This window comes from Epinephelus lanceolatus, chromosome 1 (assembly GCF_041903045.1).
Source record: "Epinephelus lanceolatus isolate andai-2023 chromosome 1, ASM4190304v1, whole genome shotgun sequence".
In the NCBI taxonomy this organism is placed as follows: Eukaryota; Metazoa; Chordata; class Actinopteri; order Perciformes; family Serranidae; genus Epinephelus; species Epinephelus lanceolatus.
Window position 1 is genome coordinate 24,709,731 of NC_135734.1, and position 12,301 is coordinate 24,722,031.

The 12,301-nt window shown below is 39.1% G+C and overlaps 2 protein-coding genes across 2 annotated transcripts; one reads left to right on the forward strand and one right to left on the reverse strand.

The window, feature by feature from the left end:
- Positions 1-460: 460 nt before the first annotated feature.
- ghrl (ghrelin/obestatin prepropeptide) lies at positions 461-4,540 on the reverse strand. Its single transcript, XM_033626700.1, has 4 exons — positions 4,427-4,540; positions 2,879-2,944; positions 2,681-2,795; positions 461-549 (listed from the first exon to the last, which is right to left on the reverse strand). The coding sequence occupies exons 1-4, from the start codon at positions 4,538-4,540 to the stop codon at positions 461-463; spliced, it is 384 nt and encodes a 127-aa protein (XP_033482591.1).
- A 2,159-nt stretch (positions 4,541-6,699) lies between these two features.
- ccdc174 (coiled-coil domain containing 174) lies at positions 6,700-11,526 on the forward strand. The gene is made up of 11 exons (XM_033626075.2): positions 6,700-6,821; positions 7,037-7,147; positions 7,248-7,348; positions 7,435-7,493; positions 7,584-7,737; positions 7,992-8,087; positions 8,190-8,320; positions 8,429-8,523; positions 8,797-8,944; positions 9,039-9,191; positions 10,771-11,526. The coding sequence occupies exons 1-11, from the start codon at positions 6,780-6,782 to the stop codon at positions 11,382-11,384; spliced, it is 1,704 nt and encodes a 567-aa protein (XP_033481966.2). The 5' UTR covers positions 6,700-6,779; the 3' UTR covers positions 11,385-11,526.
- The last annotated feature ends 775 nt before the right edge of the window (positions 11,527-12,301 follow it).

Here is a 12,301-nt window from a genome sequence, read left to right on the forward strand (position 1 = left end):
CTGGACCTTTTGTTATGGGCAGAGTTATTTGTATTTTCACGTCCATTTCTACGCAGTGGTGCAAATTATTTAGGATGTGAATGAGTGGTCCTTGCAGATTTTAAGCCTCAGCGCTGGCGAGTGCTGAGACTGGAGCATTATGTTTTCGGGTTGTCCGTACGTCCCATTCTTGTTAACGCGATATCCCAGAAACAAGTTGAGGGAATTTCTTCAAATTTGGCATGAAGGTCAAGAATTCATATGCTAATTTAGTGGTTCCTACAGTTTAAGGCAAGTTAGCTCTAAGACTTTTTAATGCCACTGGGAATAATATTTAAGATCAATTTTACAATGACCAAAATTAAAAAAACAACTTAAAAACAAAACGTTAACTGAAACCATTAACTTAGGGTTAGGGACAATTTTTGCCTAGATCTTTATTGTAACATAAAACATGATTTTTTTTTTTTTTTTTGTTAGTCTATCTGACAAAGGCGGGCTCTGGGCAGGCGTAACATGATGAAGATAGCGCTGCACTGTAGGCGTCAAAGTAAACAGCCAAGATGGCAGCTGCCGAAGGATCGCATCCATTCAGTTTCGCTTTGGAAGAAATGCTAAGCCAACTAAACTTATCTTTTTCCTTGAGAGAGGAACAGAACGCTGCCCTAGAAGCCTTTGTTTCCAGGAAAGACGTCTTTGCTGTTTTGCCAACGGGATGCGGCAAAAGCATAATATGTCAGTTAGCCCCACTGTTCGGCAAACAAATGGGGCTTAGTGCAGTGAATACGTCACCTTGTGTTTTTGCTCTGATTGGCTATTGTGACATCACAATGTTCTGCAAAAACACTTGGTGTCGTTATTATTTCGGGTTGTCCGTGTCATTCGCATTCTTGCGAACTTGATATCTCAGAAATGGCTCGAGGGGATTTTTGCCAGTCCAGCAAAACTATCCTGTACTCAACGATAAACTGATTAGAGTTTGGTGGTTGTGGGTCAAAGGTCAAGTAGGGTCAAGGGATAATCTTCTACACGTCTTTGGCCAAATCGCAAGAATTCATACACAAACACATACAGTAATTCTAGTTCACAATTATTCAGCGCCATAACTCTAAGCGAAGACAGCATGTTTCTCTGGAAATTATTCATTGGAATCAGACACGTCAATATAGTGAAAACATCCATTTCACCAAAAAATACACATAATACCTTTTATTAAAGTAATTACTTCATATATTATACGAGTCTGGACCTGACATGAGTGTAAACTGCAATTTGACCAGTTGGTGGAGGAATACAACTGCAAAGTGTTAACACTATTTTTTTTTCATTGGTAAGCAGAATACAGAGATGTATCACAACACTAATTAAAGGAGGAAATAACATACCCCTGCCCATTTCCCCACCCCTTGTCTATTCCTCAATTTCACCCACAAATCTGACCTTCATTTTTTCTTTTGTAATACTTGATAAAGATGAGACAATGACAGAGAAGATTAGTTGATGCTTTATTTCTACAAACGTGTGGGTCTACGAGTATGAATAAGAACAATAGAGAATAGCTGTTTACTACCGAATAACATTAGATCATTACACAGGTAAGCATATAAGTGACTCATCTGCTGACAGTTTTAAAAACGAACAGATTAAAACTGTCAGACCACTGAGCGTGATTTGACGAGAGGCGTTCATGTGACTACAATTTTACCCTTTTGAGAGAGGAAGTTCAGTATTAACCTTAAAGGGAAACTACGCCTGTTTTTAAAATACATATACATATTCCTGTGGTTTAAGACAGTCCAGTAATATAAGTGAACATGATCAGCTCTCTCCCAAATCTAAAATCCAGAGTGCTAAAACTCAGATTTGTGATGTGGAATATTAAGTCTGGCGCTACTCCATCAACAATGAATTGCAAAAGATGTTTTAGATAACAGTGCGCTCACTCAGAGGAATGTTCTGAGTATATGGGTACATTTGATTACTGAGACACTACAATAGAATAAAGCTCATATAGGTATAAAAAAAGGAAAGAAATATTCTTTGGGCCATAAAATCAGTCTTTCATTCATTATCCGTGGAGCTGCTCCAGATTTTATACTTAATGACATCACAAGTTTGAGACTTAACTCTCTGGTTTCTGGCTCTGAGAGACAATAACTCATGTTCAATATTGATTGAACTTTCCTAGGCCATGAAAATAATGTAGGTGATGTTCCCTTTTAAGAACAGTAGGTTAATAACTCAGGCTCCATATATAACCACAGTCATCTTCTATCCACATTTATGTTTCGTTAAACTCAATTTTCAACCATATTTTCACCAGCTAGGCTCCATATTAAGGTCATGTGGTGACAGCCGACTTGTAATGACTCTTACATCCAACATTTCTCTAAGATTTAGTGGTACAGACTATTCAAATAGCAATGTTAGAGCTAAAAGAAATACATTATGCTTTGAAATAAATGAGACTAGCATGTCTACAGGTGAACTGGTTAATGATCACTATCTAATAAAGTTCAAACAGGAAGGCACTGAGATGGCAAATTTGAACTTCTTGTCCATGATCTTCATAGTTATGATGGTCTCTCTGAAACAAGATGAAGCATTATCTTTAAAAATAACCTAAAAAAAAACTAAGTTACGTTATTTCACCATAGGAAGAAAAACATGTTAATGTATAAACCAGAGGAATTAGGCACACCTGCTGCAGGCTCTGTGTTTCCCAGCAGGCGCTGAATGATCTCCTGCAGCGCTGCACCGTACTCCTCAAAGTCCTCCTCTCTCAGGGTGAAGCCGATTTCAAAGGGGGCACTAATCTGCTTAGAGGAGAGGAAGATGATAAAGTCAGAGAGATGATTTCTTTTGCTGTGGTGGAGTCATGAGTGTGATTTCCACTCACTGTGATGTGGTTGTCCTTAGGCTCCTCCATGACTTGGCGGCCGACTCTGGAAGGCTTCCCTTTGTTCTGTGGTTGATCCAGAACAGAGAAATCTTACGATAGTAACCAGTCCAGTTATATATTAGTGTATATATAAGTTCAAATGCAGTCAAAGAGAACAACCCACATAAAGTATGGATATATGAAGTCATTGCTGTGCTAACTATGATCGCAGTATCCACACAGCCCGTAATTCATCTCTTGTGATCTGTCAATTTTTGAAATTTCCATGACAATTGGAAAAATGTCTGCAGACTGACCGCTTACATTCAGATGCCAAAGGGGATCCACACAGGGCCATCATCAGCACAACCATCATAACTAACACTGCTTAAATTTAGATATTGAACATGGTGCTCAGTGGGATTGCAGGAGCTTAGAAAACCTTGTCTTCCAAGGATCGAGACAGAGAGAGATTACTTGTAAAATATTGATACATGATTTGACATTAAATGTAAGAGTATTACACAAGGAAAACAAACACTACATTATGCTGAAAGTCATGATGACGTCATGTTAAGAACAGCAGGGTGTAAAGGCGGTGGTGGAAGAAGGTTGAAGAAGTATTCGATCCCTTGCTTGAGTTAAAGTACTTCTGCCACAGTGTGAAAATACATCCACCACACCTTAAAGTCCTGCATTAGAAGCCTTGCTAAAGTAAAATTATGTAAGTGTTATCAGAAAAACATACTTTAAAATATGAAAGGTATAATGTGTGTAGTAAAATGTAACCTGTCAGTGTTTTACTATTGTATCTGAAGTTTTTTGGTTAATGTGTCTGTTGCAACTGCTGCAGATGTTTAAAATTGAGCTAATTTAACTACTTTATATCAGAAATCAGAAATACTTTTGATCCTTGGGAGGGAAAATAGGATGTGTTACTTACAGTTGCTCATATACTTTATATTTGCATAGAGATATTATAAGAAAATAGACAAAAGAAGTGTGTAAGAATAGATGTGCGTTATGCTGCAATGTATTTATTTTGGGTAGTTAAATATGGAGCAATGGGTCATATTCTATAAGATCATTATATGTTCATAGTGTTGCTTCCCTATGAACCACATATCTCTAGAGAGTCAGCTTTTTATGGTGTCGGAAAAGCAGCCCAGTTTTCAGCTTTGTGACGATGTCTTTTCCAGCTGATCCAAGAGGGATTTTAAAGAGTTTATTTAGCTTAAGAAGGAGGAGAATTTTCTCATCACATAAAGGAACACTGGGTAGGAAAGGTATAAAAATGGTAATCTTAAAGGCAACTAAAGCTGTCAGACAAATGTAGTGCAGTAAAAAGTACATTTGCCTGTGAGAAGTAGTGGATGTGAAGTATAAAGTTGCATAAAGTTGCATTTTTTTGAGTGGCAAAACAGATGCATGCACATTTACATCTACAGGTTTAGATAAAGAGAGAATTAACTTTTCTTGGTTTACATTATTTTTTCAATATGCATATAACCAGTCAAAGAATTAATCCAAATGTCTTTAATGGCTGTCAGAAAAAAAGTATCTTACCTGAGGTTTTTGTGAAGGGCTGAGGAAGCTGGAGCCCGCGCTGGTTGACTTACACCACAAGGTCAGAGAACACAACAGGAAGAACAGCAAACAAGTGCTTCTTTTTAAAAACATGATGGAATAAAAATCTCAATATGATGAAGCAATCTGATGTGTAAATCTGCTAATCTTAATCTGATATAGACAGCAACTTTAGTTCTCTTTCCCTCAAAATGTTTGGGACCTAATGTCTTCACACCTTTTTATACCGTTGATCCACTTTCATGTTGGTTTTAAATTCATTAGATATAATAGCAACAGGTATTTGTGCTTCATATCTTGGTAGCATTGGACTGTTCAAATGTTTAAATTGATAACAAAGTGGGGATTTCTCTGTTGTAGCCTGATAGACCTGTTCATCATCTTATCTGTTTGCCAGGGTGATGTAAGTAATATTGTTGCTGTCATAGAGATACAGATAAATGGGGCTGATTCATTCTATTAGGTGTGCCCACAGAAACATGCCAATATTGAGCTGTCATCACTGGGACAAATGCAATACACATGGAAATGATTACAAATAGTGTTTACTCAAGAAGAGCTTTATATCAACACAGGTAACAGTCACACTGAGAACCTTTTTAATGTGTCTTCAGTGCATCAAATTGAGAAATCTGTTGTCATATATATTTGATAAGATTATGTGGTGAAACCTTTCAACAGATCATGCTACCAACTTTCAAAACCAAACCAAAAGAGCATTCTGGGAATAAAAGCCCTTTGTAAATCATTTTTCAGAATTTGTCATATCTGTGAAGTTGTGATGTTTTATAACTTCATTAAATGGGCCTTGTAGAATCTTAGAGTACAAAAACCTTAATGGGTTGTCTGTGTCAATATGGAAGATGAAAAGCTCACACAGTTAAATCAGCTGGATTTTAAATTACAGGCTTATGAGTGTAACTAAAGCAGAACTACAACAGGCTGTGAGGAGTGTGATACAGTTACTCGGAAACAGGAGAAAATCTTTAATGGTGTATATTGTGTTTTTATGAAAAAGATTTTAGAACTTACGTAACTTCTTCCTAATGCACAGAGCTGCACCTCTGCTGGAGAGAATTTAACATTTGTATTAAGATTTGCAGAGGCAGGAGTGGAAGACAGACTAAGAAAACACTCTGAGGAGATTAATGCTGGGTGATCCACTGTGAGGACATTAGGCTGTCGTGCCAAAAAGTGATCCTCTGCCAGAAACTGACTGCTGTCTGCAGGACAGTGTGCAGCCTGTTAAAGCTGTGTCGCTCAGTTTATTTATGTCTACAGCTGCTTTTATCTGGATCAAACAGCCATAAAGTGTGAATACACATAACTTTATGTCTGTGGTAATAACAAAGGTATGTCTTCATAGAACTTTAAGGCTTCTTGTAACCAAATAATCACAATACACATTTTGCACAGCAAACAATTTAACTTGTCATGATAGGAGCAGAATAGGTGTATTTAATAACATTAATGATGACTGCATTTCACTTAGAGGAGGTCCTGGCATGCTGGCTCAGTGGAATAGCTTACTGGGACATGTAATGGAACTAAACTAAACATGGTTAATGTTGTCAATTTCATCTATGATTTTCCTACCATGATATGTCAGAATGTCTGCTGTAAAAAAGGTCTGTTGTGGCCAAAGAAGTGTTTGCAGTTTGCATGACATTTACCTCATTATAGGCTGTAGGCCTACTATTGTATTGTTTCCGATGCTTATATCCTTATTTATATTTGGAAACAAGACTGTAATTATCTTGATTTACAGATGGGTTATAAAATAAAGGAGTAGCCTACTCTTTTGCGATTATCTATGACTCCCTTTTCAACCTGCTCTGTGCCTTGGAATATAACCAATTCTCTCTTTTTTCTTTTTCTTTTTTATCAGTTAAAATATCTTTAAAGCCACAATAGGCCTGCAACCCATGAAATGCAGTTTTACGATTTCAGCTCCTAACTTGTGACTGAAATGTTATATATATACCTTCCAAACTCGGGTTTGGAAAACATGTTTTCTTTAAATATTGACAGCAAAATAAATGCAAAATAATTTAAATTTGTATGCTCTCCCCTAAGCCAAAATAAAAATATAAATCCCTCCCCAGTAATTAAAAAATTATTGACATGCCTCCCCCCTTTTTGCATCACTTCTTCCCCTCCTATGAGTAACTGACAGAGGCAAAGCTGTTGCCCTAGCAACAGAGTAGCAATCAAACCGCCACTAGTCGGCAGTAAAGCGAAATTCTGTTAGCAAGAGATCCACCAACGAAGAAGACAACCACCGCTAACACTACAGCAGAAGCCTGGATACTATGGAAAAGAAGTGGTAAACATGGATAAAAAGAAGAAACCCTTCGATGTGACCGCTTCATCGGTGAGTTACACTGAGAAGCAGCTTTATACACATTTTATTGACACCCTGTGTGGCCGTGAGACGTTTAATTAAGTGCTAACAACAGGTAGCTAGCGTTAGCTAACTTGCTGCCAGGATACATTGGGAGCATATACACAGTTACAGTTGTTTTAGTAGCCAAAATAATTTTTTGTAGTTCATTCTTTATCTCTGTTTCTCTAACATGTTTCTTACAGCTGGTAGATCTTAAAGCTGAACTGTACAGAAAGCAGGAGCAGTTCAAGCAGGATAAACTTGGGCATGAAAATGCTGGTGCTGCTGGAGTTGCATCAAAATCCAAAGTCAAGGTACAGTATGTGTTATGTTGGGGGGCTTATTTGTACCTGCTTGTGTAACTACAGAGTGAGATCACTAACCAGGGTGTCTTGTCTTCATGCTGCTGTGTAGAAACGTAATGTCTGGAGCAAACAAAATGCTGGTGTTTCAGCAAGAGCTGAGAAAGATGCAGAGCAGCTGGCTGAGGAGCAGGTCAACCTGGATACATCAAGGTCAGTGTAACACATTATACAGGGTTTACTGACATAACACAATGAAGAGCAAAACGTCTGACTCCGGTTTTATCTTCTTACAACAGACGCAAGTTGGAGGAGAAAGCCAAACTCTACGACCAGATGACAAAAGGAGACTTTCCAGGTTGGTGGAGTATAATTGTTATCTTCCTGACGTTCAGCTGTGTGACAAAATGTAGTCACTTTGAATTAAACTTGTCCTGTAATACCTCAGATGAAGAGGCAGAGGGGCTGTTCCTGGTCGATTTCACTCAGAAGATCATTGACAAGAAGAGAGAAACACTTGCACAAAAGGAAAGAGAACGAGATGATGAGGAAAGAGACAACCCGTCTCCTGTCCCTCCTCCTCAAACCCCAGATGAAGAATGGTAAAGTCTGATTCATTCATTTTGAAAGATTTGATTCAGGAAATATGCAGTTTAGTTAGTATGTTGGTAAAAAATACATGCATTTACTATATAAATAAGAAACATTGACTAATCCCAGTAATTTATTTTAGCCCAATACCTCCACCACTACCATCTTCAAAAACACTGTGTATAATACCAACAGTTCAAATTGAAGTATTAAACAAACAAAACCCATTTGTGAAATGTTGTTCTGCTGTGTTGTTTGTCTGTAGGGTGGATTATGTGGACTCTTTAGGCCGATCTCGCAGATGCATGAAGAAAGACCTGCCAGGTTTTCAGAAAATGGACCTAGACCTTAAAGGAAAAGGGTGAATATTCTACAAATAAAAACTATATCAAGGTGCAAGTGATGGTTTCTGTATGTTCATGGTGGGAACTGCAACTTTTTTGGGTATGACTATTCCATGTAGGAAACCCTCAGCCGACTTACTCTCCGAGGACATGCGTCGAGAGCTGCAGAGGCAGGAGTGGGAAAGGGAGGAAGAGGAGGCTATGAAGAGGCCTGTTGGACCCATCCACTATGAGGATATCAGGGGACAAGGTTACTGTTAAAACATCTCTACAACGTTTCTGCACACATGTGAAATGAAGGGTATTGGTTTGTTAACATTGTGCTGTAATCTGCATTTTGTGTGTGTGTTCATCACAGAGGCTCGGGATCTCGGTGTGGGTTACTTTGCGTTCGCTCAAGATGAAGAGCAGCGCAGAAAGCAGAGAGAAACACTGGACATGCTCAGAGACCAGGTGAGCTGTCAATCACAGGAAGGATGTACAGAAATGTTATCTTGAGTGACGTTTAAAGTTTCCTTGATTAACAGTCACCCCACACTACAGTCATACCTATGTATGTACATTAAACACATCCACTACCACATCCGGGGTTTTTCTTTCTACAAGTCCTTGTGCATTTGATATATTAAATGAATAAGATTTAAGTTGAGTCTTACCCAATCATTAATGCACTTTCAGTTTTTGCTCAGTTTTTGTTTTTTATTTTACATCTGTCCTGTCCTTCAGACCACAGATCAGCGCACTAAAAGAGAACAGCTGAAGGAAAAGAGGCAGGCCATCCTGCAGGCCCGACTGGCCAAGGTGAGGCAGAGGAAGATGAAGAAGGCCAAGCTTGATGGCACTGAGGAGGAGCAGAAAGAGGAGGAGAACGAAGGTTAGAATCCACAACCACCTCTCAACAACACCAATTTATTGATTCAATAATCACATGAATGTTAATAAGGGACTGTTGTGAATTGTTTGTCCAGGGGAGGAGGACGAAAGTGAATTAATAGGACCCCCACCTCCACCAGAGGACTCCCCGGAGGTCAGCACACTGAAGAAGGTGGTAGTGGAGATCCAGGAAAGGAAGGACACCAGACCAGGAGTTCCTCATGTCAGAGAATGGGACAGAGGCAAAGGTAAGCCTTATTACTGAAAGGTCCACATAAACATTTAAAAGTTATCTTCTTACAGCCTGACTACGATGAAAGCATGTTGGAAGAAAATGAGTGAGTATCCAGTACAAGTAGGACATGTACTTATCTGCTGTTTTCCAGGATGGGAAAGCAGAAGTCTATTTGAGTAAAATAGACAACAGAAAATTAAACAATAATTAATTTTCAGCGTGCTGTCATTTTGCATGCTGGCTCACTGTCAGTCTGTCAGGGCCTACTGGGACAAATGAACTGAAGAGATTTATCATAACGTTATGAGTAACATCTGTGCCTTTCCTACAATAACACATCAAAATGTCTGCTGTAAAAAAGATCTATTGCACAAATGAAGTAAAGCACAAAGTACTTTCAAGTGTTCTTTTACTAGTGTCTTTGGAAAGCTGACAAGATTTCCTTATGAAAGGGATTTTAAGTGTAGTATGAATTGTATTACTTTGATAGTAGTCTGACTCACAGGATGTAAACTGTGGGTATAAGCCTGTCATTGGCTGCCTATTTCAGATGGAATCCACAATCCAGTGGGTGAAGTTGTAGCGCCATCCATTATATTATACACCCTATGGCTACAACCTTCTTTAATTTAATTTTTATTTTTTTTATGTGGCATATATCTTTTGCAGGCACCTTTTCACACCAGAGGTGTGATGAACAAACAACATGAAAATGTGAAGTCGTATTTTACACCAAAACCATTCATACTCACATCAAAGCAAATTTGCAACAGTTTCAACAGGTCCTCCACAAGAGGACCACCAGAGACGCTGTGATGTGACGTACGTTTCATACGTGATTGGTTGATAACTGTATTCATGATGTGAGAGCTAAGAAGAATTGACCTTGGTAATCACATGCAAAAAATGGTTTGTGTAAAGGCCTTTTAGCCATTTAAATGCCAGGACTCACCTACCCACGCGCACATGTTCCACCATAACAAGTTCCCTCCTGACACTATTTTACAGGAGCACCATCACTGCATCCTCGGCTGAGTGCTGCCCCAGACAGTTGTGATTGATTTAAAGAAATAAAGTGAACCTCGGGCGTTTTCTTCCCTAAGTGCAGAGTTAATGGGTTCAGCCAGACCTTTCTCTCGTGCTGGCTATCTCAAGCTGGTACAGCATGCAATAGGTCTGGCTTTGCGAGACAACTTAACTAGAAACCTGCTTGATGTCACATACAAAATCAGATCCCTCTCTGCTACAGGCTGTAGTGCTGTTTAGGTGCCATGCATCATTTTGCAGTAATTCTTCACTCTCTTTAAGTTAACATCTAATAGATTTTCAGGTGGAATGTAAAGTTATGGGTTGTATAGTTAGAGGAATAGATCATAAACACTGTGCCCTTTTTGTGTGCCTCTTGTTGCAAGCTGTTTAGATATCTGTAATAGAATGTGTTGCAGATGAGACAAATTCAAAATGAATTATGAGTTGTGTATGCTATAGATAATTGTACGTGTGATTAAGAATTTTTCAGACTGATGTTACTCTTTCTGTAAGCTGTCAAACATTTGACTTCCTTAACACCACCACCTTACTGTTTTTTGCAGAGTTTATGTTTAGTGAGTGGAAAACTCGGCTTCGTGATGAGCGAGATTCAGAATTTGCACCTCCCTCTGCCTACTTTACTAAGGAGAAGAGTCAAAGGCCAGGGAAGACTAACTTTCAGAGTAAATCTGAGATGTCCTTCAAGTGGACTAAAGGCCCAGGAGGAATCTCTGAGAGCAAAGAGGAGCCACAATCTCAACCTAAGACTGCTCCTCCACCTCCCCAACCTCAACAAAATCCTCCACCTCCTCCACCTCCTTCACAACCACAGGCCTCATCGCAGTCATCACCTTTAGATCACCCAGCAGATTCAGCGCCCGTGTCTGCTCCTCCTTTTAACCCCCAGTATGCCCCTCCTCCATTTTATCCTCCATTTCCTCCTCCTCAGTTTGCTGGACCACCTCACTTACGTCCTCCATTTCCCCCACAGTACCCACCTCAGTATCCTCCCCAGTACCCACCCCAGTATCCTACCCAGTATCCACCTCAGCATCCACCTCAGCTGCAGAGCCAGTCTCAGCCTCAGCAGACCCCCCAGTCTGTAGACCCCAGCCAGGCCCAGCAGCCTGAACAGAGTCTGGACGACATGCTGTCCTTCTACAGGAACATTAGCTGATCTCTAAAATATCACCTAAACTGTGTATTTGGTTCATTTGAAGAGTGTAAATACGGATGTTTTTTTTGTTTTTTTTTTTTTGTTGAGAAAATTACAGAAACAACAGAACAGTTTTCTAATTTAATAAATATCGGGAATTTAATATGACATTGTTCTGACCTTTTTTTTCATTGTGAAAAACACTGAAAGGTTCAGTGTGTAGGATTGTAGGATGTGTAGGGGGATATATTGGCAGGAATTGAATATACTAGTCATAACTATGTTTTAATTTGTTCATAATCACCTCAAACTAAGATGTGTTGTGTTTATGTGACCTTATACTGAGCTGTTTATATCTGCATATGGAGCGAGTCCTCCTCCACAGAGTACATCATGTTGTTTCTACCGCATCCCAGAATGGACAAACCAAACACAGGCTCAAGACAGGGCCATGAGTGTTTTTGCATCAGCCACCACAGCTGCAACCTCAGATGCCAGTAAATCCTACACATTGGACCTTTAATTTTAGTTTAAAAGTGTTAAATCTTACATTTAAAGCATCCGCCTCATGAAACATTTGTGTATTAGCGTGAGGGCATTAAATGAGGTGGTTATACATGTTTGGATGTTGCACTGCAGTATGAAAATGTCCACCAGATGGTACTGTATACTTCCATGTTGAGAAAATATCTGCCAGACCAGTGACCAGACTGGTTGTGTACTGCAGCAATCTGTCTTGACTGTTGAAGACATCATGTTAGAGCTGCAGTTAATTTCCTTATAGATTATTCTGCTGATTGTTTTCTCCATTAAATGAGTTATTATTTTGTCTGTAAAATGTCATAAAATAGTAAGAAATGTTCCTCACAGTTTTCCAGAGTCCAAGATGATGTCTTCAAATGTTTGCATTTGTCCAAACACCAGTCCAGAAGCAAATG

Coding starts and splice junctions, on each gene's coding strand:
- ccdc174 (XM_033626075.2), top strand. CDS start 6,780: ATGGATAAAAAGAAGAAACCCTTCGATGTGACCGCTTCATCG. Junction 7,738..7,991: donor CAAACCCCAGATGAAGAATG/GTAAAGTCTGAT, acceptor GTTTGTCTGTAG/GGTGGATTATGTGGACTCTT. Junction 8,088..8,189: donor CTAGACCTTAAAGGAAAAGG/GTGAATATTCTA, acceptor TATTCCATGTAG/GAAACCCTCAGCCGACTTAC.
- ghrl (XM_033626700.1), bottom strand. CDS start 4,540: ATGTTTTTAAAAAGAAGCACTTGTTTGCTGTTCTTCCTGTTGTGTTCT. Junction 2,796..2,878: donor CTAAGGACAACCACATCACA/GTGAGTGGAAAT, acceptor TCCTCTAAGCAG/ATTAGTGCCCCCTTTGAAAT. Junction 550..2,680: donor AAACACAGAGCCTGCAGCAG/GTGTGCCTAATT, acceptor ATCCTTCGGCAG/CTGCCATCTTGGCTGTTTAC.